At 43.1% G+C, this 27,772-nt stretch overlaps 1 protein-coding gene across 1 annotated transcript in view; it reads right to left on the bottom strand.

Moving 5' to 3' along the window:
- Window positions 1–27,772, bottom strand: part of LMF1 (lipase maturation factor 1) — a 359,674-nt gene that overhangs the window by 309,378 nt on the left and 22,524 nt on the right. Inside the window, exon 3 of the mRNA XM_075010688.1 lies at window positions 4,631–4,641. Within this exon, the coding sequence (XP_074866789.1) occupies window positions 4,631–4,641 (11 nt within the window). The remainder of the gene's footprint in view (window positions 1–4,630; window positions 4,642–27,772) is intronic.

The following is a 27,772-nucleotide window of genomic DNA, read 5'->3' as shown; positions in this document are numbered from 1 at the left end:
ATAATGGTGCAAAATTCTCTGAAAGACAAATGGATGCTTTTTGCCTTCGACAGTTCCAAGTATTCCTCGAAGAAAAGCAAAATCACTAATCCAAAAAGGTATCTCATTGTATGGTGATAGGTTAGCATGGAATCTAACACACACGTGCGCGCGCACGTGCCAAAAAAACAATGCCAGCTTCCTACACCACATTTGGATCTGTATTCTACAAATACAGATGACCCCTACAAATCCACAGGAATTACCAGCCTTTCTGTAATGGTGACTTTTTCGATAGCACTGACCTCACACACTACCAGCATCTCCTCAGCAATCAGCAACATTATGCCATTATGCTAGGCTATGAAATTACTGATTAAATTTATGAGTAGTAATTAATACATGGGAATAACATGACAAATGAAATGCAGCCTACACCGAGCCTATATCGCAGTGCGATGCCTCTTTCTGTAGTTCACTTTAGAGCAGAGATGAGGTAGAAACACTATGAAAAGAAAAATCACAGTGTTAACCCACTGAAATCAGGGATTATCTTAGAAGACTCATAATAGGATTTGGAGCCATTAGATTCATAAAAATGTATAACTGGAAGGGACCTTGATAGTCTTCTGTACTGACACCATCCCTGAGAGGTGTTTGTCCAACCAGTTCCTAAAAACCTTGGAGATTCCACAACCTCCCTAGGGCTATATCTATGCAGCAGCATTCTTCCCGAATAAGATATTCCGGAAGAGGTAGCATTCCAGAATAGCTTATTCCAAAACAGCACAGCTATGTACAACGCGTATTTCGAAATAGCACTTAGTTATTTCAAAACAGGGCATCTACACACAACAGAGCCTATTTCGAAACAGAGCCATTGGACACGCTACGGCATATTTCAAAATAGGCTCTCTTCCCTGTCTACACAGTCTCTATTTCAAAACAACTATTTCAAAATAGGCACTATTCCGTGTACAACAAGGTGTATCAATTTCAAGATAAGGTATCTGCTATTTCAAAATTACTTCAATATTGTAGTTGTCTTGTGTAGACACTTACATAGTTATTTCGAAATAGCAGCTGCTGTTTTGAAATAACTTTGCTGTGTAGACATACTCTAAGTGATTTGTTCCGGTGAGACCAAGTCTTTCCTAACGTCTCACCGAAATCTTCCTTGTTGCACTATGTACTTATTGCTTCTTGTTCTGTCCTCAGTGGTTCAAGAGAACAATTTCGTACACTCCTCTTTAGGGCAACCTTTCATGTATTTGAAGAATGTTATGTCTCCCCTCCCTCTTCTCCTCTGCAGTCATGCCTCACAGGTCAAGTTTTCTTTTTTTTGCTGCTCTCCTCTGGACGTTCTCCAATTTTCCAAAAACCCTAGCTGCACACTCCTCCACCGCCCCCCAAGATAATCTGGTCTATGGATCCATAACGAGAGAAAATTATACCCACCCCAGGGCTGGTCAGAGATCTAGGAAATTAACTTGGTGGTTTGTCTCATTCTGAACTACCAGGAGAGGTGTTTTTACAAGTGTACCACCTCTGCCACCACTTCTTAGACCTGGGGCTGGTTGGGGAGAATCGTCTCTTGACCTGCTAGAGGGTGTGGAAATTCTGCCTAAAGCTGCTGGTGATGTTCTGCTGCCAGCAGGAGCAGGTCATTAACTCCTACTTAAGAAATAAAAGAGACAGAAGCGGCTCTTAGACATGCCAGACCTGAAGATGTCATGAAGGAGAACCCCAAGGATATCCAGGCTCAAGATGGGGATTTAGGTGCTGAGCTGCCACGAAAGCCCCGCTCTCAACGAATTGAGAGTTTGGACCCTAACAGAGCGTCTGTGCTCCATTGAGAACAGGAGAGTGACTATGTAGGCACAGAAGCTGCCTTAATACATTTTGAACCTCTCTAATCCAGCACCCTTGGGACCTGATCAATGCTAGATGACAGGATTTGCCCAAATATGGGAGATCATTTTGTCTAGCAACATCACCAACACTTTCACTGTTTACTGGGTTCTTAGAAGACACTTAAGAATAGATTAGAGCTAAATAACAGCACAGAATACTAAGAGCCAGGACTGGTGGCTGTAAACAAACTTTATGGGATCACGGGAAACTTGGCCACACCCAAGATAAGTGGTCACCAGGCTAACTAAAATCATGCTGGATTCTGGATGTCGCCAGACAAGAGAGTTCTGAATTAGAGCTGTTCAACCCATAGTCTAAACTGAAGATCAACAGAGAATTAAAACTATACAGAAAATAGTTCCACCAGGCTAGAGTCAGGCACATTAACCAGGATGTGCTGGAGAATCTTGCACTGTCAATGCTCTACATGCCTGATGGATGAATGAAGGACTTCAAATTCCAGGGCTATCAGATATGGATCCTTTCACCACTTTCAACTCACTAAAATACATCATTTTCATTCTAAAGTCATCATCTGCAAATTTTAAAAAAGGCAGAAGAATTATTAAAACTCCACTAGTTTCAGAACAGTTCTAATTTCCCAGGCTGCCGGTGCACAGGTTTTACAATGAAACATCCCGCTTTCACCTTTTCATAGCAAAATGCAAGTCCTGTGCTTGCAGTGTGTCTGTTTCACAGTTCATTGCCTGATGTAAGGAGTGTTTTTAATAACTGTGTTACCTGACAGCAGTAAAGAGAGCAAAGAGCAAAACCCATGGCAATACCAGTTGATCCCATTTGGCCTAACAGCTTGTTGTTATTTCCAACTATTGCCACATTTTGGAGTTCATTACAATTCACGAGGACAGCCTGCAGTTTTCAAGGAGGCTACCAAAATCCATCCTAAAATGTCTTCAAAAAAAAAAAAAAAGGCAGCACACTTCCTGCAGGAGAACAGCAATGGTCAGCATTTACAAAGCTCACTCCAGGAATTTTTCAGCTAATTCTTTGAAGTAGATGCTACCGAAACGTGGAACTGCCTTCAAAGCTCAGCAATATTTAATGTATTTCTGCAGCAAAAGAAATGGATCACAATGTTGTTGTTTCAGCTATATTGTAACAAAAATATTGTGGTTTTCCTGTACTCGCACAAAAGGAGCTTAAGATTTACATCTCATTCATCTTATTCAGAAATAGCATTTTATCCAAAAATGAAAAGAGAGATCCCACTGCGTACAAAGGACTTGATTAACCATAGCAGGGTGTTTGTCCATGCAGAAGATAAAGTAGAAAGTCAATGTTTTTGGAATTGCTGAATTTCCTCTATGACCAACAATGAAACTAGTAAAAAAAATATAGCAGATAGACAATGGGAGCTCAAAGTATGCTGGATGTCCTCAGTCACTTTATGGAAGCAATGAGGTGATCTAAAATAATCCTAAATTATAATAAGAGTTGTTGCCGCAAAAATCCAAACTGGACCCTAGAGTTCTCTGAAAGAACGAATGTAAGCCTCACTAGTAAGTTGGTGACAGAAAGCAATATTTCTCCCTAGTTCTTCAGCTTTTCACAGCACAAAATATCATGCCTGACGATCACTACGTGTCTCCCTCGGCTGTTTCTAGTTCTATCTAATTAAATTCTGCACTCCCTCTTCTAATCAGATAAAATAATTAGCAAGTAAGGGAGGACTCAATGCACTGTTTACAAAAAGTCCTCTGTTATTTTTGAGGGGTATGTGATAATACACATATAAAAAGAATGCCCTTTACATTAGATTATACAAAACTAATAAATTCTAGCTGTGTGGGACATAAATCCTCTACTTATATACAGACCAGTAGAGATCTGACAGTGATAGGGCAGTCTTCTCCACATATTGTCCATTCAAGATGACTCACCTCAACTTGTACAGGTGAGACGGTATTCAGGTACAAGAAGATGTCCTGTGGCACCTTATAGACTAACAGATATTTTGGAGCGTAAGCTTTCGAGGGCAAAGACCCACTTCATCAGATGCATCTGACAAAGCAGCTCCTTGCCAATGATAGCTTATGCTCCAAGATATGTTAGTCTATAAGGTGCCACAGGACTTCTTGCTGTTTTTGAAGATACAGACTAACTCAGCTACCTCTCTGGTACTTGTATTCAGTTAAGGATACTTAGCATTTATACAGAAGTGTGCCTGTTCAAAGCTCAGTAAGGACATTAATCTATCCCCCTGACTTCTATGAGACATTATTTGCATTCACATTAAGAAGAAAACTGACGCAGGGGCAAAATTGCTTCCTTGAATTTATACAAGTTACTGTCAGAGCTGGGTCTTCAGATTCCTGATATCACATTAATTACTCCACCCCATGCTCTGATTTTCGGTCTCAGGCCTGGTTTAATCCTTGGCATTGTCACTGTCAAAAAATGAGCTCATACCAACTGTGGTCATGTGATGTGTCCATGAGAAATTACAATTAGCTCAACCTATAAGTCAGTCTGTATCTAATATAGGATCTCTCACTAGGTCAGTTTCAACATAGACATTAGTGCAATTTCCCCTTGGTTTAAAGAAGACACAGAAGATTATTTTAAGTTTGATAAAGGACTTAACAGTGCAGAGATTATCATAACTATAATATTCATTAGAGAGAGAAAGAAAGAGAATAATTTAAAAGCTACCTACCCACAAAATGCACCAATAAATAATTACTGTGGATATTTTTTCTGATTTACATTCACTTACCAAAGGAATACCTGCAAAATAAAATGAGAAAAAATTAAAATCCAGGTTAATGATTCTGGCAGGCCTTTGTCTCAAATTATTTTTCTCTCTCATGAATTCTGATTTTCAAAATGTCAACTGCAAATCATCAGTACTAACGTAAACATTTAACACATATGTAACAAATGTACTAATAGTGAATTTCTACTCACAGTGGCAAGAGACGTGAATCTAACAAAGTGGGTCTTGCTGTGGGGTAAGCTGATGCCCAAATAGAACTGCTAGCCTTTAAGGTGCCACAGGACTCCTTGCTGTTCTTGTAGATATGGACTAACACAGGGACTGCTCTGACACTAGTGACTAGAGATGTGTATGAACACAGATTGTTAACCCAATCGGCTAATATGTATTTATTTATTTATAATAAAAATATATTTATTTATCTATCCCTTGAGGTTTTTAAGTCCCGGCTGGACAAGGTCCTGGCTGGGATGACTTAGTGGGGGCTGATCCTGCTTGAAGCAGGGGGTTGGACTAGATGACCTCCTGAGGTCCCTTCCAGCCCAGGGATTCTGTGATTTAGCTTTAAATTAATTCAGATGCCCGTCCAAATAGTCAAACAAACATATATAATTAAATTAAACCTTAACAGCTTTGAAATCAGGTCTATTAAAATTTGGCAAGCCAGCCACCTACATCTCCATCATCTAGGAAATATGCCCTCTTTCTCCTCCACGGAGCCTCTCTAACAGGTACCTGTTGCAAAGTGCCTGGAAACTGTTTTAGCCTGAGTAAGGGAAAGATAAGTTCTACAGCCTTAGGGCAGGTCTGCACCAGACCTTACAGTCGACTGCATATACGCAACTTGAGTTAAGGCAATTGTGTAGCTAGAATAGACATATCTGCAGTCAACTATAAGGTCTGTCCTCACTGAGAAGGGCAATGGGAGCGTTTCTCCTCCTCGTGGGAGGAGGAGCACGGGGGTCCACTGCCAACCCCAGCAACATCGAAATGCAACTGCAATTTCTCATCATAAAACACTGAGTACACGAGCTCAAGGGCACCAACACAAGGTTGTCTCTGGGCACTGGGAGGCATAAGCCCAGGGACAACATTCACATACCCAACTGTACTAGAAAAGTGGGTAAATGTTTGCAGGATCATATTCTTCACTCAGTGCTGCTTTCAGAGTCAAGCCCACAAATGTGTTTTTCTGTAGTTTACAATCCCATATAGATGCAGTTAAAACTGGTGTGTAAAATGTCATCTACTGCTTTTTTAAAGACAAAATACAAAATGAGAACAAGTAAAAAACCAACTTAGCATCGTACCAGATCGCATGCGAATGTCTTCTCTTGCACATGTGCACACACATCCAACATCTATAAAGTCAATCAACCCAAGTATTTTACTGCATATTTAAACAACAATTTCACACTGGGCTACTGTTGCAAAGACTCCATTATTTTAAAAATCAGTTGTAATATTCTTAATAAAAGTGGTCCTTTATAAAAGAGATCGGTCATTAAGAGCAACTCAATTTCACCGCTCTCCACCACAGTTGTGGTACAGTTAAATATAAACTTGTACGAATTATTCCTTTTTCCTTGGCAGACTAAAAGAACCCCCTTGAGGCCCTTTCCAAAAAACACAAAATCAGGAATTAATAAAAAATTGTATTCTTTTCAACCACATTAAGTTTTCTGACGTGTGTCTGTTGCTGATTACATCAATCTAGGCTCCATAACTTGTCATGTGATGACAAGCAAACACTTGTGAATTTATTTCTCTGAAGAAGCTCGTGATACACGTGCCAAAGAAACTAAACCAAACGGCTCACTATGAGTGCATAAACACAGCAGGATGTCTTGTGGAGATTTCAAGGCACAAATGGCAGGAAGGTACCTAATGCCCATTGACTTTGAACAGGAGTCAGGGGCTTCACCGCCATTTTGGCTTTTGAAAAAACTCCCCTTACCAACAAAATTATTTTTCACATAATGCTTTCTCTCCCCACAGCCTCCTTAGAATTTGGCAGAAACGTTTAATAAAAACAGATTACAGAAGGAGAGAGTTAAGTAAAAGTGGGGGCTTGGTTTTGCAAATTGCAACCGTGAATCATTTTTGGTCTGCAGATTGTCAGAACTGGGAAGATGACAAACTCAACATGCTATTTTCAGTTCGTGGTGTATGGATTACATAAATCACATTATATTTCTGTTCCCTAACTGGATGAATTATGGCATTAGCCAACACCATGTGAATTACATATTTATTTGTAAAACTGTGACTTGTACAATTAAACATGCAATCAAAATTTATTTTAAGCAAATATTTGAGCTAAAATAGTGTTAATCAAGCTTCAGTACTGTAATATTCATGGAAGGCAAAAATTAAAGGGTATGAACATGTTTTAAATTAAATTTGCTTCAGATGAAAAAAAAATCCACTATTCACACATATGTTGTTGCTAAAATTCAATGAACTTGGAAATGCAATATTTTGCACACTAAACAAATTATTTGGATAGCTAATTGGACACTGCTCAGTCTTTTAATAACTTTTTTTTTGTTTAAATATATAAGCCTGACTAAACTACAGCAGCACTAAGATCTATCCAGTGATGGTGACCTTTAGTAATGGAAGCACTGGATAACATTCGTAAAAGGAAGAATAGTTTCAGGGACAGATATTATCAGTATTCCCTGTAAGCTGAGTGATTGGGTGGCCACCCAGGAGAGATTCAGCTGCTGCTCGGCTGATTTGCAGAGCGGCCACAGCCTCTCAGAGCCAGCAGCATGTGTTTCTACTGGGGGCGCACAGGCCTTGGTGCATGTACATTTTTTCCTGCCCCGCATGGAAAAATTCGAAGGGAACATCAGGTTTGAAGTTCCCAGTGTATTTTAGGAAATACATGAGTATGCAGCAAAAGCCACCTGTCTCCACTCTGTGCTGATACTCCGCTTCTACACACGGTCCCACTCAAGTTACTGTTCACTACTATTAGCATAAGCCCCTTCACCATCTAATTAAAAGTAATGCAATCAGAAAGTAAAGGTTAACAATCTCAGCCCAAAGCTGTAACCCTATCAAATTAAACTGATGTATTTTCCATAAACTGATGCCAATTTTCATTACATTACCCTCTTTTAGTTTTTTTATTGATCCAGGCCTGTACCAGCTGCTTCATTATTTTACTTGGGATTGACATCAGGCTGACAAACCCGTAATCCTGCTTACCTTTTTTAAAAAAATTAGCATAATACTGGCTCTCTCACAGTCTTCTAGAACCTCCCCAGTGCTCCAACACTTGCTGAAAATTACCATTAACAGTCCAGTGAGTTCCCTAGCCAGCTATTTTAAAACTCTTGAGTGCAAGTTACCTGGACTTGCTAATCTTAAAATATCTAACTTTAGAAGCTTCTGCTTGACCACCTCCAGAGATACTAGAGGAATGGAAAGAGTGTTATCACACATCCAATGGGATTTTCAGTCATGTGCCTTCAGAGTGAGAAGCAGGATCATCCCTAAAAGGCTGACATTCAAAACAAGGCATATGGCATGTCCTTCATCTTCTTCAGTGCATAAGGTGGTGTAGAAGATTTGCAGAACACCATTATGAAGAATCTGGTAAATCTATGTATTTATGATCATGTGGCCACCCAGCAGTTCTCGGTAAAGGAGACATGACTTCTCTGCTCCTAAGGAGTGGACTCTGATGCTTAACAGGAGGAAGAATATCACCTGAACTAAATTTTGAGAATGGGTGCAGTTGGGTCAGTACAAGGTTTCATCAGCGAAATCTGCCACCTTCAAGGAGGACCTGATAGAAGAGGGAACCCCTTGGAGGTCTATTTTAATGGATCAGATGGAGGAGAAAGCCTCCTGTAGAATTCCAATGTATCCCCTGCTTCAGGGGTGAAAATGAAATCAGGTACAGAGACTATTCTGCAGACATTTCCAGGGGCTAGCTCTTGTCTCCCTTCCCTCACATGGTTCCCAAATGGGTCTTTTAAAGAAGGAGATGAAGTGGGCTCCTAGGCGGACTCTTCAGAAGATCTACCCAGAACTACTGAATGAACCTCTCTAATCCAGAACACACTCATCTGGCAACATCTGTCGTCTGGCATGATTTTAGTTAGCTGGACAACAAATTATCATGGTTGTGGCCAAGTTTCCCATGGTTCCATAAACTGTTTACAGCCACCTACACCGGCTCTCAGTGTTCTGTGCTGTTATTTAGCTGTAACTTCCCCTAAATGTCTTCTAAGGGCCCAGTGAGCAGCAGAAGCATTGGCAATGTACCAGACAATACTGACTTCCTATGGTCTGGCAAATTCTCTTGTCCGGCACCCATCAAGTCCCAAGGGTGCCAGATGAGAGAGGTTCAACCTGTACTGCATGACTTCCACTTAGGCCAGATGGGCCTCTGTTTCTGCTGGGGGCTCCAACCCAGATACCAGCAGGGATCCACTGGGAGGTGCATATAGAGGTGGCAGCAAGGGGAGAGAGTTGGCCTTGGAGACCCCTTCCCATATGGCTGGACATTGGTAGTGTCTGCACTGTGTCCAAAGCCCTCCGTCCATAACCCAAGCAGAGGAGAAGATTCAGAGCACAGCTGTTGATGCAGGATCTCGTGCACTTGCTTTCCTCCTGCTGCTGTTCTGTTCATGGGAGCGGAGGATGGGGAGCTGCTCACCCCTGGAGCCAGGTCTCTCCAACCTACCCAGCTGCTTTCCTGCCCAGCGGAGAAAGTGGAGGGAATCTCACCCAAACTGGGCTGGAGAACCCTGAATCCTGTCCACGGACTGACAAGCTCCACAGAGAGACACTCAGGCCTGGTCTACACTAGGCAGAGAAGTCGATTGCAGATACACAGTTCTAGCTACCACAATTATGTTGCTAGAACTGGCCTACCTGGCCATCCTCACTGAGGGAGGTCAATGGGAGAGTTTCACCCATTGACCTGCCTAACTCCTCACGATAGTGAGTACAGGGGCTGACTGCTGACCCTGACAGATCAATTTTGCATGCCTCTACCAGTCTTTAATGTAGACGTGGCCTCAGTAAAACTCTCCTTTGGTCTCTGACAAGGGCTGGTCTAGCACACCCTGAACATTGCAGGGGCAGCAGCTGCTATGAATACCTCCAACAAGGAGGCAGTGTTCCCCTAAAAGGCAAACACAGCTCTGGGACCAGCTAGGGATTAGCAAACCCACGACTGAGCAGAAACCTTTGTCCGAGTTTGGAAATAAAGGCTGGAGTTTCCTTCCAAAAATAATGTCAGCAGGCAGGGCTGGCTGATCTACCTACCACCAGAGAGACCGCTAAAATGGCAGGCTACACTGGGGGACAGTTTTCCCCACTCCCAGTAACAAACAGGCAGACAGCTCTGCCCCTAAGCAGGCAGAAGTACCCATTTCAATGGGAAGGTGGACTATAGCATGATGAATATTCTAAATCATAATCTCCCTATTAGCTTGAGCGCCCCTTGTTGTCTCAATTTGTTTGTCTCTTCTCAAAATAATACTGCCACATGCATGTCCCTCACCAAGCGCAATGGGGCCCCGATCTCATAGTGGGGCCTCTAGGCATTATTACAAACAAGAAAATTAAGGAATGATTAAAGTAACCTCACGTAACACACTTGGAAGCCACAAAAGCTGACAATCCATCAAAGGGATACAAGGGAACCACTACAGTTCTTCAGTAATTTAGGATGTATCATTAAATCAAAAGCGTGGGGTAAGTAACATCTTTGAGAGCTGTTTTCCATTGTTGCCAACCCTTAGTATTCCACAGCGGTCGTAGGGGAGGAGGGAGAAGGGGGAAAGGAAATAAGCTAGAATGGTAATAAGTGAAACCACTTGTCTTGGTTTCTGGATTCATTTTATTGCGGTTAGAGATCTCTAAAAGCTGGGAGGCTGAGCTCCGTAATTACAACATCCACATTTAAATAGAGAGCTATATTTTAAAAAAGCAAGCTTGAAAATTAAGTTTGTTCCTCTCTTTCTCATGGTGGTAGAACATGCACTGACAAGGGAGAGTTAAAAAGGGAGTGGAAAGCAGGACTCCACCAAGCCTCCTGGCAAACTGAAAAATGCCACCTAATGGAGCAACACTGGCTATTTAAACCATCATAAAATTGCTAAATGATGGGGCATTTTCCCAAAGTTCTCCGCACAGCAGAACAACTATCCGATCCCATAGTCATTTAAAGCAGTGATATACCAATTTATTGTCCCCTTGCAAGGCCGTCTACAAGGCTTGGTTACAAGTCACCCAAAAAATGAATTACCTAACTGAATGCTGGCATAAGCCAAAGCTTCTGTCTGTGCTCATTTCCAGAGCTAGAAGTTGTTATGAGACCTGGCTTCAGCAGCTGCGCAAGGAGCCAAATTCAAATGAAGTCAGCTTTGGTTAAACCATCCCAGTGCCAAAACCAATCACAGAACTGGCAGCCCGTGGAAGCTGCTCTTTAAATTGGACCCTGAATCAAACGCAGAAAACTTGCCACTGGTGCAGCAAGCAAAGAGGGAAAATGAAAGAAAGTAGTGCAAACTTTTCCCCCACTCTGGTTTGGATCTGACTCCCGCTGAAATCAACGTGAGCCATGCCACAACTTCAACGGGAGCTCGACTGTGCTGCCCTCTTCTATCAGTGCTTATTGAGAAAAAGAACAATCCACAGCAAGTGAGCGCAGGTATTTGGCGGAACAAAACAAAAAGTGTCAATTCAAATAAGCTGAAGCCCTGGAACAAGCAATGCAGTTCTTGCAGAGTCTTTTTGTGTCTATCTGTGCACATGAACACACACCCAGACCAGTTGGGGACGACAGAGAAGAAAGGAACACCGGTGTTCAGTTTCCATGCAGAAAACACGAATTGGAAAGTTTCATGAATCACCTGTTGACTCCCTGATTGGCAGATGAGTTCTGCCTGTCTGAGTTTCACTCCTTGGTTGTAAATATAAAGGTCTTCCATAAGCCTCCAGGATTTATGTGAAAGTCATACAGCATTTAACTTCCTGTAGTTTTGTACTTAACAATCATAAAGATCAGAGCTCTGCAACCCATGTGTCGTGGCACACTGGTGTGCCGTGAAGCGACGCTTAGTGTGCCTCATAGCTGTGCACCAGGGGTGCCATCCGACACTCTGCACATGAGCCCCAAACCTTGATGGGAGAAGCACATGGTGGCAGCATCTCTGGTGAGCAGCCAGCATTGAGCTAGCACCAGGAGGAGGGTTGGGGGTGCCTGGCTCTGGGAAAAGGATGGGTGATAACAGGGAGCTGGGGGTGCCTGGTTGTGGAGGAGATAGGGATTGGGTGAGAGTAGGGGGCTGGGGTGCTCTGGGGGAGGAGATTGAGTTATACATATTAGGTGAGCCATGAAATTATAATGTGTGCTGAAGTGGGCCACAAGGTGACAAAGGTTGCTGAGCACTGCTACAGATGGACTGTAATTCCCTATCAAATTTGAGCTGATAGAAAGGTTATCATCATTTTCTACCATACTGTGTAGGTTTTACAATAGTTCCTATACAACACTGTTGGTTTCTCCCCCATTAAAGTTCTGTAATACTCCAACTCCTTATTCAGAAACTACTACACGTTTCCATAAGCCTTCTGCTATTGATTACAGGGGTGTGTCCCTGGGGGCATGACTCTACTCATTCTCAGAGAGAACTTCCGTTTATTCAAATATTTCTGGAGCGCTCATCAAATAACATGGCGTGACCTTGCAAATATTTACACTTATAAATAGTGCCAGTCCGGCTAAAGAGCTTATTCTCAGTAGTAAGAGTTTCCAGAATGAGGTCCTTAGAGAAATTAGTGAACACAAAGATTCTGTAGAGTGACTGGACACTTCCCTAACCCTTGATTGCTTTTAATGGTTACCAATCAGAGCATTAACTTTCTTTCCAACCACAAGCTATTGAGCAGCTCCAGACAGTTAGATCATGTAAGCAACATGAACGTGCACTGGGCGATAGTGTGTGCATGAAGATCTTTGGCAAGCTACAGCTTTTAAAAAGCACCCATTAAAAGTAACAATATTCTTTTCGTAAAGTCATTCAGCTCCAGAATCATTTTCGAAATCTATATCCTGGATACAGCTGAAAACTACAGGTGGCAGATAAGAAGCATGAAAAATATTCATCTGTTAGAACCGCAAGGGCTCTGTCAATGATATTTGAGAAGATGCAACCTTCCCACTAGCCATGCAGTCTTCTGATAAGTCTCTCTGACTGAAAACACATTGGGAAAGAAACAGTGTATTATACAAGTAGACAGAATTTAGAACATTGTGGACACTACCAAAATATATAAAACAAAAGCCACTCTTTCCCTGATGTGCGACACCCATCACCACCACCACCACCTTCTTATTGATGATCTATCTGCCCTTTGCATCAGATTAAACTTAAAATAAACAGGGTGCAAAGAAAATCATGGTTTTTCACTAACACTGCCTTTGAGATCAATGCATCGTTATTTTCTTGCACTTGTTACAAAGTTAAGCAACTGATGCACATCACCAACTTCCTACGTCAGTGATGGGCAACCTAGGCTAGTGAGACGCTCTCCAGCTCCATGGGCAGAATAAACCAAGACGGTTTCCCAGGATAGGGTATTTTTATTAACTGCACTTGTGTACCTAGAATTTGCAGGGTGTGCCCACTGACTGGTAACAGCCATTTGATTGGGCACAGAAGGGACCACATGGCTCTTAGTCAAAATGTTGCAAGCAATGAGCACACACCTCACTTCACGTGTGTGTCACTTTAGGAACAGTGATAGGAAAAAACTACATGGACAGAAACCAGCAGAACCGGGAAATCAGGTGCATGGGTAAACAAATTGTCTCGCGGGCCACGTACAAACTCAATGGGCTGCAAGTTGCCCATCTCTGTCTTTTGTGTTTTCTTAATATTACAGATACTACTCGTGTTTCTCCAATAAAAGCTACAACCTCACTTGATTGTCAATGGCATTCTGGGACCGATGCAGCTACAAGACCACTTAATATCAGAAAGCCAACAGATTTCATAAATCCTATGTCTGGAAGAGACCTCAGAAGGTCATCAAGTCCAGCCCCCCTGCCCAAGGCAGGATCAACCCTAACTAAATCATCCCAGCCAGTACTTTGTCAAGCCAGAACTTAAAACCTCTAGGGACAGAGATTCTACCACCTCTCTAGGTAACGCATTCCAGTGTTTCACCACCCTCCTGGTGAAATAGTTTTCCTAATATCCAACCTAAACCTGCCCTTCTGTAACTTGAGACCATTGCTCCTTGTTCTGCCATCCATCACTACTGAGAACAGCCTCTCTCCATCCTCTTTAGAGCCTCCCTTCAGGAAGTTGAAGGCTGCTATCAAACTGCCTCTCGTGCTTCCCTTCTGCAAACTAAATAAGCACAAATCGCTCAGCCTATTCCTTATAGGTCACGTGCTCCAGCCCCCTAATCATTTTGGTTGCCCTCTGTTGGACCCCCTCCGATGCATCCACTTCCTTTCTATACTGGAGGGCCCAGAACTGGACTCAATGCTCCAAGATGTGACCTCACCAGTGCCAAATAAAGGGGAATAACAGCTTCTCTAGATCTTCTGGAAATGCTCCTCCTAATGTACCTAATATGCCATTAGACTTGTTGGCTACAAGGGCACTCTGTTGACTCATATCCAGCCTTTCATCCACTGTAATCCCCAGGTTCTTTCCTGCTGCACTGCTACTTCAGCACTCAGTCCCCAGCTTGTAACAAAGTGTGAGATTCTTTTTTCCCCAAGGGCAGGGCTCTATACTTGTCCTTTTGAACCTCATCAAATTTCTTTTGGCCTAATCCTCCAATTTGACATTTAAGTAAAAAATGTTAAGGATTTAAGACAGCATGACAAAAATGGTTGTACAAGCAAACTTTCGAACAGGTGACAGGAGCTGCTTGAAGGATCCTGGGACCACACTTGGAGGACCAACCATGCCTACACAGCTCCAGTACTCACTATATGTTGTATTCACAGCAGGACTGGAATATTCCTGGAACATCTGGAGCAGTTTTATGAAGGGAAACAAAGCATATTTACAGGCATTCCAGTTATCTAACTGGACATTTACTAATGGGGCAAAGGCATCCATGGTGTTTCTAGAAATGCCAGAGTTTTCTAGCACAGACTTTGCAATGGTAAGGGAAATGCTATACCCTGTAAAACCCAAAGCATTTACTAACTAACAAGTCAATGATTTTTAATAGATTTTTACTTACTTATGCCAACACCACCTTTCAAAAGGCCATTTTAATTTGAGGAAAGCATAAGCCATTTATTTTACAAACAATACTATAAATAAAAGGAAAAAAACATTTAATTTAAGAGGTTTAGATTAAATAAATGCAAGCTCACCCACATATGCATGAGACTGATGGATCTCCACTCCAAACAGCTAAATGTAGTGCCTTGCATGTTGATTAGTAACAGAGAGAATATATGCATATGCATGTTTGTATACAAAGTATTAACCCTTCAGCCCTCTGAAACAGACACTAATCGCTTGAAAACCAATGGCCTCAGCAGAATTACTACAATTTTTAGGGTATTTTATAACAACATGAGAAGCACCGGCAAATGTCTTTTTAAAATACTTTTATTTAAATAGACAAACTGACTATTATGGATCAGACAACAGCTCTAAAGACTTTAGCATCTTGTGCATGAGAGTAGCCAATAACAGACCTAAACCAATTTTAAATCTAACTGAATGCCAAGAAAAAGTAACAGGGCACGTTGAGAACTGTGCAAAAAGAGTGAAATTCTCTTTGATCCCTCCGGACCACAGTTTTCACCATTCAGCATGACATTCGATAGCTCTTCTCCTACCAACAAAAGCTCTTTCAGTCCTGAGCTAATCTGGTGCACCTTCACAGATTAGTTTACACCAGGGACACACTTTCCCCATTAGTAAATGTCATGACTACTTGCTTTCTCAAACCATTTCACCATCACAGAATAAGTAGGGATTTTCAAAGGATCTGAAGGGTGCTGGGTGCTTAAATCCCACTGATTTACAATAGGAGTTGGGTTCTTAATCCTCTGGGAACCTTTGAAAGCCACAACCTAAATTATTTACAAATAACTAATTGCATAGTCTTATTCAAATGTTGTTGATTGCCTCAAACAAAAAAATAGGGATTGGGGTTGGGAAAAAAAATCAGTCTCATCCCTTGGAAATTCACAACACTTAAATATCTCTAATACAAAGATATCTGTGGGATTATCTTTTATTCACATGGCACTAGTACCTATCAGGACTGAAGTCCCATTCTGCTGTGCAAACATATAAATAAGCAGCCTTCCCTTTTTAAAGGACGGTTGGTTGTGCTAAAATGACAGGAGTGGAGGAAAATATTAAATGATTCATTAGTGACATCAGCCATCCTTCAGTTTTTTATCTTTCAAATGCAAGTATGTTTTTCATTAGCGTCATTAGCTCCCAATTGTATTGCAAAGCAATAGCGTCACATGGTAATAATCTTCGTTTCATTAGTATGTCGTATCAACTGCTCGCAACATTCTTTGAAACTGATACGCTCGCTTTTTTCTGCATGAGTAGGAAGTGCCAAAAGCAGCTTCCTCTACAGGAAGGATGACCCCCTGAGATCCTTTAACTTTCGATTTAAGTTTCTAGAGATAATCCTTTCTTTTTTCAGGGGAGACAGGGTGTCGAGCAGCAATCTTTAATAACAAAGAAATTCCTGAAGTTTATTGCCAAAGCTAAAAGTAGATAAAAGAATAAGATTCAACTTTTGCTGCTTTTGTTGTTGGGATATTTTTGAGAGCTAGAAAAACAGAGAGCCAAACTGTAATAAAGCTAACTTAAAAAAAAAAAAAAAAAAAACACGTAATCTCCAAACAGGATTCAAGCAATTTCAAATAAAGTTGTCAACATAACATGTTTTCGAGTAAATTTTAAATTCAGCAAAATCTCTGGGTAAGTGCATGTTGTAAAAGCACATACAGAAGTTTCACACAATATTAATCATCTGCATTTCTAGAGTGTTTTTACACGGGCCTGCAACGGGGTCACACTCACCTTTTGCAAGCTCCAGGGGTAAAAAAAAGTACCCAAAAAGTGTGTAAAAGTGTGCGTGCGTGCGTACACTAACTCAAGTAACCTTCCAGAGGGACACCAGTGACTTGTACTTAAGTACATTCCCCCCCACACCACCTCCCTGCAGCAGCTGTACTTTACTCAAGTAACTTTTTGGGTACGTTTTCCACCTCTGCCCCCAGCAGCGTGTGTTTCCCTGCACTCTCCTGCTCGTGATGGCTTTTTGGTGATTTGGCTCTCTGGTCTGTTCAAACAAAGCAAACCCCTTCTGGTGTACAAATCCAACAGGGTTGCTCAATGTCCTCCATTCTGGAGTGGAAAGAAACTGCAAGACAGTGGAGTGGCCTCCCCAGGCTCCTTCCCTTCACCCACTCAGTCTTTTTGGCCCCAGCCCTTCGGCTGGGTTTCTAAAGTTCAGTTCACCCCTCTGGACTGCCTCACTGTTCAGGTCACTTCCCTCTGGTGGCAAGTGGGGGGTTGACTGTTGGGGACCTGGTCTTGCCCTCTACCAAAAATCCCAGCTCAGGGACCCCGTAGACAGCAGCTGCCTGAAAGGTCTATTTAAATAACTATTGCTACTCTAATTCCTTAGGTCACTTCCCCGTAGCTCCAGAACATTTTTCAGCCCTATCTCAGTGACTTGTCCCAGAGGAATCCCAGCAACTACACCAGAGCACCATTTGCTCTCCACCAGCTCTAAGTAAGCAACTGCCCTTCCGCTGGCCTTGCAGCCCTTCTTATTCTGGTCTGCTGGCCCCAATTGGCAACTTCACACAGTCGCTAGACATTCTAGCTCAGAAGATCTCTACTGCCCCTTTCTGGTGGAGGGTGTGGGAAAACCACAAGCAGGGAGCCGCAGGGCCTACTCCACCTCACAAGGCCTAAAAGTAATATGAAGATGCCCTACACTTGTGCGATAGGTAAGCATTTTTATCCCCACTTAACAGATGGGCAAACTAAGGAACAGACAGACAAAATGGCTTGTCCAAGGTCACAACAAGTTAGTGGGTAAACTCACAGTTCCTGTACCTGTGGTTTCTTCCTAAATGTAAGAGACAGTCAATGGGGTGTGAACATAAGAGTCAAGCTTTGAGGATTCTATGCCTTCTGCCGCTGACTTCCTAAGTGACTCTCAGTCTCTCAGGACTTGTCTACATGGGGAGACACTCAAGAGTGGGTTTAGTCATGGTGGACGAAGACCATTTCACTTCTGAATAAGCATCCACACATGGGATTAATGACTTCACGCCTTCAATTAATTCGTCAGTTTTCCTAAGCACCACCACATAAACATGCCCCAATGCTTCAGGTTCCCACTGATAAAAAGGACATAATAATGAGTTACCAGGAAAGAACATTATGAGGCTATGTTCATGGCTTGCAAAACTCAGAGATCCTCAAATAGAAGCAAATATATATATCTAAAGTACTGTTTGACACTTTATAAACTGCCATTGCTTTCACATAAAATGCACTCCTTTTTTCGCTTCAATTTTCAACCTTCCATCATCTGCTCCTAACGGAGTGTTTCCCTAAGTGTAGTACAGGTACCGCCAGTGGTACAGGAAAGGTTTTCGAGGGGTATGCAACAGAAAATAAGTCACTAAAAATCAGGAGATAAGCGCTAGAACAGCACTAGGAGAGGGGTACACTGACAAGGCCAAAGTCCTGAAAGGGGTATGCAAATGTTTTAAGTTTGGGAAGCACTGTCCTAACAACAACGAGAAGTCCTGTGGCACCTTATAGTCTAACAGATTTATTGGAGCATAAGCTTTCGTGGGCAAAGACCCACTTTGTCACATGAATGTGATGAAGTGGGTCTTTGCCCACAAAAGCTTATGCTTCAGTAAATCTGTTAATCTATAAAGGTGCCATAGGACTTCTCTTTGTTTTTACGGATACAGGCTAATACGGCGACCCCTCTGATACTGTTCTAACAGGCTTCATGAAGAAATCAGATGTGACAGAGGGGAAAGAACAGTTTTCAACCCCTCCCTCAGCCTTCCTTCGATTGTCTCCATCCCTGTCTAAAAGCGTACATAGGAAAACCTGATTTATTTGGAGATGGTGCTACTGGACTTAATGACGCAGCTGCAGAGCTCGTGTTTGAAGACCCCATGAGCAGAGCTGTAACTAGAAACTTCATTTTCCCCAAGACAAGTTGAGTGAGAAAAGAGGTTAAATTTTTGCAAATTTGCTCATCTTTGGTGTTTATCTCCAATACACAGGAGCCTTGTTCCCACAACCTGATCAAAGAGGCAAGCTAAAATAAACTCATCACCCAGTTTCATAACCCGAAACAGTGCTGAAGTCTCAGCTTGATTTATCTCACTCTAAACTCTACAGCGCATTGGCTTGCTTATCGCATTTACATTTTTCTTTTGTTCTAAATAAGCTCTCAGGGGAACAAGTGGAGCGTCTGTCTTAATTAATAGCCACACTTGACAGAGTATCACACCTGTTTAATAAAATCTTTAGAGGTCACACCCCATAGCAGACAAACATGAAACAGCAATGGTAGCACAAGATCTGTCTGAAATTCATCCCCTGGAGATAGTAATCGGGGAAAAAAACAATTAATCTCCAAAAATGGAACACACAAACTTCGCTTACAGCCACCACTCCTGGCTCTCACTGTTCTGTACTGCCATTTAGCTTTAATTTAATGCATTCTTAGAGTCCAGTAAGGAGTGGAAGTGTTGGTAATGCTGCTAGACAACAATGACCTCCTGTGCTCTGGCAAATTCTCTCATCTGGCACTGTTCAGGTCCTGAGGATACCGGATTAGAGACGTTCAACTGGTACTACATTTTTAAATTTTATCTCAAAACCTCTCTCTCTCTCCCTCCTCCGCCCACCACCCAACTCTCCTCCACCCACGTCACTTACAAAATTAAATCAATAGCTAAGACGAAGACAGGGATACCATTTGTAACCACTTATAAAAACTTACATGGCATTCCAAATTCCACTCCTTTTTTCCCTTTAGAAACTGAGATGCTAGTGGAGTTCCAAGAACTCAAGGGAATATGTTCTACAAGCCAATAAATAGAATGTTACAGCCCTGCATAGTTTTAACAGTCTTCTCACTGTGTTCCTCCCCATGGAAATGTTGATGGAGGTACTGCAAACAAATACGTGGTATAACATAAGAACATAAGGCAGCACACCATTTTACACAGGAGTATGTGAAAGTGAGCTACCCTGCACCACTGTATAAACCCCTAAGGCTGCTGGTAGAGTAAGTACAATTTGACTCAGACTCACATGCTCTCTGGAACCACTATGCCAGATGGTTTCCAAGTAGATGCAGATGCTGTAATATTTAGGTTGGGTTTAGGTGAAGAGGACGCGACTCCTTTAGTCCTGGCCCCAAATACCCAGTGTTTTGTCATCATTAGCTGATTGAGCATAATATTAACAGCTTTTGATTTAGTATTAGGGCCTAGTTACAAGGACAGTTATAATGCAGGTCATAAAAGCATGTCTCAGGGGCATGTAATTTAACTGCAGTTAAATTACCATTCTTTGGAGAGCCTTCATAACAGAAAAAAAAAAAAAAGAAAGGCTTTTTTGTCATGAGAATTTTGTGGTTTTTAAGTCTCATTAAAAAACACTTGACCTATGCAGGACTTTAATCAGTCTTGTATCTTCTGGCAGATGGACTGGCAAACAGTCCTAGGCTGTACTCCATTAAATGCAGGGAGGCTGACAAGAGGCTGAAGGCTCAGTTTTCACTTGGTAGAGGGGGGAGAAGAGGTGCTCTTCAGATTACTCTACATGAAGTCCTTTGTGTTCTCCCATTTGTTTTCCTTTTCTTTTTATCACCTTGAGCCTTCGGTGGACGTCCAGCGTCCTCCCACCTGACACAAGATGAAAACAAATGGCCTGTGAGTTTCTCCACATGGCTCAGAAATCAGCTAGGGTATATCTACATTGCAAAGTTATTTCAAAATCACTTTGCTAGCGTCTACACAACTCAGCCACTATTTCAAAATAATTTAAACATAGCGGTCAGTTCATTTCAAAATCAGTAAACCTCATTACAACAGAGAACAGGGATCGTTTGGAAACATATTTCTAAATAGGGGCTGTGTAGACAGGGAATAAGGACTATTACGAAATAAACTATTCCAGAATAGATTATTCCGAAATAAAGCTGCTGTATAGACACAGTATTTCGGAAAGCAGTGCTTCCAGGGCTCCAATCCAAAAGAGGCTCTATTGTGTGTGAACACACTATTTCAAAATAACTTTTGCTTATTTGGGGGCTTCTCTGTAGTGTAGACACATTATTCCAGAATTCTTTATTTTGGAATAACAACTCCAGAATAGGCTATTCTGAAATAAATCTGTAGTTGTAGACATACCACTAGAGAGCAAACTGTGGAGCGCATTTTAACAACTCCAGACTCTGAACCTACACAGCCTCTGGATCAGATCAGAAGTTTTGTGTGATTCATAGATTTTAAGGCCTGAAGGCACTACTATTATCATTTAGCCTGATGTCCTGCAAGGAAGAGTCTTCCTTAAATTAGTTCCTCCTTTAAGCTGAAAAGCTCTGGCCCAGCTAGAACATTTCTTTTAGAAAAAACATTCAGTGTAGTCAAGGCCTGAATGGCCACAAGGGCACACAGATTACAGGGAACGCTGCTTGGGTGCAAAATTACCAAAGTGACTAATTATAAAGGTGCCTTATTAAAGGTTCCATTTTTAAATGGAACAAGGATTCATTCTGGGTCATACATTTGACAACCACTGAAATGAACACATTTGTTTCTGTGAACACTAGGTTTGGAAACTAACCACCCAAAATGCACTGCATGGAAACCGTCTGCAAGTATTGCAGCAGCACCTCCAGCGTGCTGACAAAGTTAAGTACGCAGTTCCAGGGCACCATGGGATTTTAAAATTCAGAAACATGAGAAAAGTATTCCTTATCCTGGGAATCTACTCACAGGCAGCTTAACCCACCACAAGCAAAGGCATAAAACCTTTTCTTGCCATAACAGCAGCGTCGGTAGCTTCAGGTTGAGACTAGGAGAGTGGCAGGAGTTCCAGAAAGTCATTGAAACCCAAAATCAGATTAAGTTTTAAACCCAGCATCTACATTTTCCCTCTTTTTATTCACATACACATCACTTGTCACACTTGAACCTGAAGAAAGATTAATCTCAAGTGGATGTAGAGCCTGTAGCATGCCACATTCAGACCCTGGAACTCTGCTTCCACTGGGCACCCACAGAACAGCGGAGTACACCGACCAATAGTACCAGTTTCCCACATGCCCACGCTATTCCAGAGAGGCCACCTCCAGCACTCAAAGGTCAAGTCTCAATAGTCTAGTCCAGCGGTCAGCAACCTTTCCGAGGCGGAGTGCCGAAATTTGACTTTGTGACCTCTATGTACAGTCCAAGTGCCGGTGATACTTTTTGAAGTCACTAATAGTCCTCTACTTACAACAGTTTCATTCATAAATAAATTGAGATGCAGAGTGTTACCAATTAGGGGGTGGTTGGTAGCATTAACTGGTCCTTTATTAATCTACAGGCACCATGCCTTTGAGCAAGCTCCTGGCCACATGGCGGAGGCGGGATGGGGCTGCGCTCTTGCCTTGTGTGTTGATGAAATTCAGCTTGCATGCCACTGTTGGCACCTGTGCTAGGAGTTGCCAACTCCTGACCTAGTCATTCCTTGACCTCACCAGCTAGACTCCCAGTAGCCCCACATCACTGTCTGACAACACAGGCCACCCTCTAGCAACTGAAATGAGACCTACAAACTGATTTCACACAACGTTTTCAGAGGCCTTCACCAGCACTGGACAACTGTGCAGCTCACCGGGGCTAGACTCCGTTCCCTGTTGCTATTACCAGTTTCCTGAAACACCTGTCTGACCCTCCCTGGACGATTTGGTATAAACCATTCCTACCAAACAATAGTTTTTCATGTTGTAGGTAAAGGCCTTTAAGTCTCTCTCTACTGCAGTAGCAGACACCTGTGGCCTACAAGCCAGATGTGGCCCATTGGGGTTCTAAGTTTGGCCTGTGAGGCATCTTGTTTGTCCACCCGCAGGGTTGCCAGATTCTGTTTATCAATTCCCTTTCCTACCACTCTTACTAAAGTGACATGCACAAAAAGCCACAGCACGCAAAGTGACATGTGCGCCGATTGCATACAACGCTGACCATGAGAGCCGTGCACTCCCTCAGAGTCCCAAGCTGACGCAGTTCAATCAGTACACCCTGCAAATTCCAGGTACACAAATGTAATTAGCGGAGCCACCCTGTCCTGGAGACTGTCTTGGTTATGACAATCTTGCGGCCCACTGAGAGGAAGGAGGCCACTCGTGTGGCCCTTCACTAGCCTAGGTTGCCCATTGCTGCACTCTTGTGTTACCACAGCAACCTTCTGGCCTCCCCTGGAACAGATCACCATTCTCCAGCCACTGTATTTCAAAGCAGTGGAAGTCTAATATAACTAGTGTGTGCAGCCGATGCTTTCCTGCCTTTCAAAGGGACAGTTAAGTCTACTGAAGCTTCCTCTCCATACAGAGTTCAAGCCAGCTGGACAGCAGTTGAAAGAGTCACGCAGTCAGCAATGTCTGGCATCTGAAGACTTTAGCCCAAAACAAATAGACACATTTAAAATTAAAATTTTTAAAAGGACATAAAAAGAATAAATTGTCCCTTCCTGGCGAAAAGCAGTAGCAAATTGTACCTCTCTTTAAAAGTCTCCTATCTCCCTGGAACTAGGTTCCCAGTTAGCAATCTCCCAGGAGCTGATGGCCCAGATCAGACCACTGGACTGTCTTATCAGAGACAGGATACTGGGCTGGCAGTCACTACCAGATGCTTTAGAAAGACCACAGTGAGTAATTATGGTGTAAGCGATTCCATCCTGCCCAAAGACATCTGTTGGAGGAACTGGCACATAATTCCAACTGGGGGCCTGGTAACATAAATCTTGGGAGAGGAATCCTGGCAGGGTCCTTCTTTCAATCTCTGGAAACTCCCTCTCGGCATCTTAACCCGCCAAGCCTCCCATGACCTGTCATGCCCCAACAGTGGAACACGATGCATCCTCAAAAATCAAAAAGGTGGGGGATGCACAAAAATTACCCCTGCAGGGACTTGCCACAAGATTCCTTCCTCTATTTCAAGTAATGGGGTACAACCTAAGTTGCACAGCTATTTCTGAATGATTTAGGTTTTAAATAAAAATTAGCGAGGAAGCCAAATTTTGGGGGCGCAGAAGTCACAGTGGCATAGAAATGAGGGACGTTGCTCGTGCATCATGAAACACAACCTGCCTGTGACTATGTTTCACTCTGCTCCATACCTGTCAGGAGCCCAACCCAGATGCACTGAAAGATGCTAGGGCCTCTCAGACACCAAGTCACCCTACAATAATCCCTAAGTTTAACTATTTGTCTGTGAAACAGGGAGTCCTACCTTACTAAGGGCCAGAAGCTGGGGGCAGTTCCACTAGCCCTACACTGTGTAGGGTTGGCACAGAGGAAGGAAGCCCGGCAGTAGAGAAAGTAAAGTGCCTACAAAGGCCCACAGAAGAATCTAGGGAGAAAGGCTTGTGTGTGGCTGTCCAGGAGAGGACATGTTGAGATGCAGAGGAGCCCAGGAGAAGCTGATGGGAGAAACAAAACGGAGCCCAGAAAAGCCAAACCTGAGTCCTGAAGGTGGGCAGAAGGGACCTAACTCAGACGTGAGAAGAAGTCCCTCTGGAAGGAGCAGCTGAACCCTGCTTGAGACTGGGGAACAGACTCTATTTAGTGTTTGTTTTGGAGTTCTCGATCTCTCAAGGAATGATCTCTGCTAAGGGCTTAGCCAGAGGGCCAAGTCCCAGCTGGGGACAAAGGTGAGGCAGGACCACTGCGTGGCCCATCCAAGAGACAATGGCAATTCCGCACCTGTCTCTGAAAAATAAGCATTTCTTTGTAAATAGGGACTTTACAAAGACAACTGTCTGTCTAGCTGCAGTTTTAAGGCTTGACCTTGCTCCCGCTGAGGTCAAAGGCAAAGTCCATTTCATTTCAGCAGGCACAAGTCTACACTGATCACCGCATGAATTCGTCACATTTTGGAGGAGGGAATGATGCAAGGGAGGAAATCAATTAATTCCCCCATCCCCCATCTTCTGCCACATCTGAAGTACCAAGGCAGCCAGCCTCTGCTTCACTGGAGAACTGAATGTCACAGTGTGTGCACAATGATAATGTGAGCTTCACCACGCAGCGACCCCTTGCACAGGAGCTAATGAAAAATGTGCCCATGGTTGAATGAGCAGCAGCACTGGGCTGCTTTGATTTCCCCCACCCCTGGGCAACATAAGCCCAATTTCCTGTTTCATATATTTCATGCGGTAACGAAGCTGAGATGGAATTGAGACAACACCTATTTTTCCTCCCCGCCCCCATTCACTCGGTACATTTTACCATATGCCATAAATTACCTGCGTACAGCAGGGTAACTAACAAGCTCCCAATGAAGGAGCAAAACAAAGCAGAGCACACTCCTATCTCAAAAATCAGGAGGCAATTCCTTCAAACCACAGCATCCACAGAATGCCAACTTTGGGCTTGGCTCACATTCCTGCCAGACGATTCATTATCTTCCTAACTGCAAAGGCAGGGAACCCTTGGCCATGAACTCTCCAGCCATACACCCAATCAGGAGGAGACCTTTGGATAAGGTCTGCTGGGCAGAGGTTCAGGTTCCGTACCCCTCCCATCCCCCCTCACCCTCCCTTGCTTGTAAAAACCTGGAAAAACCCAAGTGTAGCCCCTCAGCAGCAGTTCACCTGGCACAGACCACAGCAGAACATAGGCAGCTCCGCGAGAATGCCACACCACCACCGCTTGCAGAGAAGAGAAGAGGTCACCCTTCTCCCCCAGACATGCTTCTGGCTGGTGGAAGTGGCTTGGAGCAAGGCACACAAAGCACAAGCCTAACCAGGTAGCTGTACAAGAGGGACCATGCCAGAACAGGTTCATTCTTATGACCAACTCCAACAACAAAGTTACAAGACTGCCACTGTTCCTGCCGGCCTCACCGAGGTTAACATATGATGCCTCATGAGGACTAAGTGACACAGGTGACAGACTTGTGCCACACCTGAAAACCCATCCAAATAGCAGGAAAATTGGATTTGTATTTGAAGTTTTTCTGGGGATTCTTCCTATCCTAACAGGGCAAATCAAAACCAAGCATTCCAGGACTTGGAGCAAGCTCAGCCTCAGATTCCAGCCCCCAAACTCTGCGATGTGAATGAGGATGCACTTTTTACAGATAAGCAATAAAGGCAGGAGGAGGTTTCCAGAAAAATGCTACCTGTCAGCAGGGACATCCAAGTGCCTGGAGATAACCAGAGAGCCTTTCAGACTAGCTCTGGAGTGGAAGCAATGGAAGCATACTCCTTGAAATGCCTCATCATGCCACCGTGGCCTTGTTTTTCTTCTACAACTTCAGAGCTCAATGAAATACACTTCACTCATTAGGAGGATCACCCAGTTATTCATAAGCGGTGTTCCCTGTAAGCTGGGAGCTTATGTGGCTGCTCAGGAGAAATTCATATGCCACCCAGCTGATTAGCGGAGCACTCACAGCCAGGTTTTTTGTTTCCATTGGTGGGGCCTCATGCACATAAGAAAAAATTATTCCTCCAATGGACAGAAAAAATCTGCACATGTAGAAAAGATTATAGGAACGTTACCCGCATGTCCCTGTCTAGTGGCCATGCCTGGCACAACGGGTCCCTTTGAAATGCCAGGTCCCAGCACAACTGCACTCTGTGCCAGCCTCTTGTCGGCAGGCCTGTCCCTGCTGCACACAGAGCAGTGGGGGGATTCTAAAGCTAGCTAAATCAGAGCAGGATGATTAGCATGCGTCATTCTTTGCACTTTCTTTAAACAGAAGAGGGTGTGAAACCACAGCCAGGACTGGACAGATCTGCTCAGCTCAGGGAAGGAGTTAGGCCCACACAGTTTGGGAGCAAGCGAGAAAAAAAGAAAAGGCCACACACATAAGACACTGATCAACATTCAGGGAAACATGCCACACCCTTTGCCTTATCATGGTCACTATAGGTTACAGTCTTTAGCCCTATCAGGGTGAGTACAAGGGGTCCTCAATATATGTGGGGGGTGGGGACCTTAAAGTTGCGACTTAAAGTGAAACGACATCTAATAAGGAATTTTCCCCCATAAGAAACAAGGTATATAGAGGGGAATAGGGACTCTAAGGCTATGTCTACATGAGCAAGTTTTTCCAGAAAAGCCGGGCCTTTTTCAAAGAAACCCACGGAGCATCTACATACAAAAAAGAGCTCTTTCGACTGGAAACTGAAAGAACGTGGCCCGTTTCCGGAGGCCCTCTTCCACTCCCAGATGAGGAAAAGCACCTTTTACTGAAAGATTCTTTCGCAAAAGAGCACATGTAGACGCTTCGCGGGCCCTTCTTTTGGAAGAGCTGTCCTCATGGTGCCAGATTTTTTGGTCCCTGGGTTGTTCTTTCCTAAGAGTGGGGGCTTTGTGGACACTCTCTATTGAAAGAGAAGATTGCTCTTTCGACCCACTTTTCTGTGTGTACGTCACCTTTGGAAAGAAGTGTTTTTGGAAGACCTCTTCCAGAAGAGCTTCTTTCACAGGATCGTTGTAGTGTAGACACAGCTTAAGAGAGTAATTTTTGCCTATGTGAACATTTAAACCTTAATGTGCCACTCATTTACCGTACGCAACATTCAAAGCATTTTAAGCAATGACAGAAAAGATCCTAACTCAAAGTGCATTTTTAAACCAATTTTTATCCTATGTGCAGAACAAGACAAAGGAGAGTACTAGAGGATGCTGGGAGGGCACACTAATTTTCCATTTTCTAAACAATGCAACAAATTAGAAGCGAGGAATTTTTATGTCGCGTTCCTCAAAGTTTCACTGGTGTAAGGACAAAACAACATATATTGGAACGACTTCTATCAAAGACAGACTATCATTCCTTAGGGTGATTGGCAAGAGGGGAGTTGTACTTTCTCAACTTTTACTTTT

The sequence above is a fragment of the Carettochelys insculpta genome, chromosome 16, assembly GCF_033958435.1.
Source record: "Carettochelys insculpta isolate YL-2023 chromosome 16, ASM3395843v1, whole genome shotgun sequence".
In the NCBI taxonomy this organism is placed as follows: domain Eukaryota; kingdom Metazoa; phylum Chordata; order Testudines; family Carettochelyidae; genus Carettochelys; species Carettochelys insculpta.
This window is presented reverse-complemented; position numbering and strand designations above follow the sequence as displayed.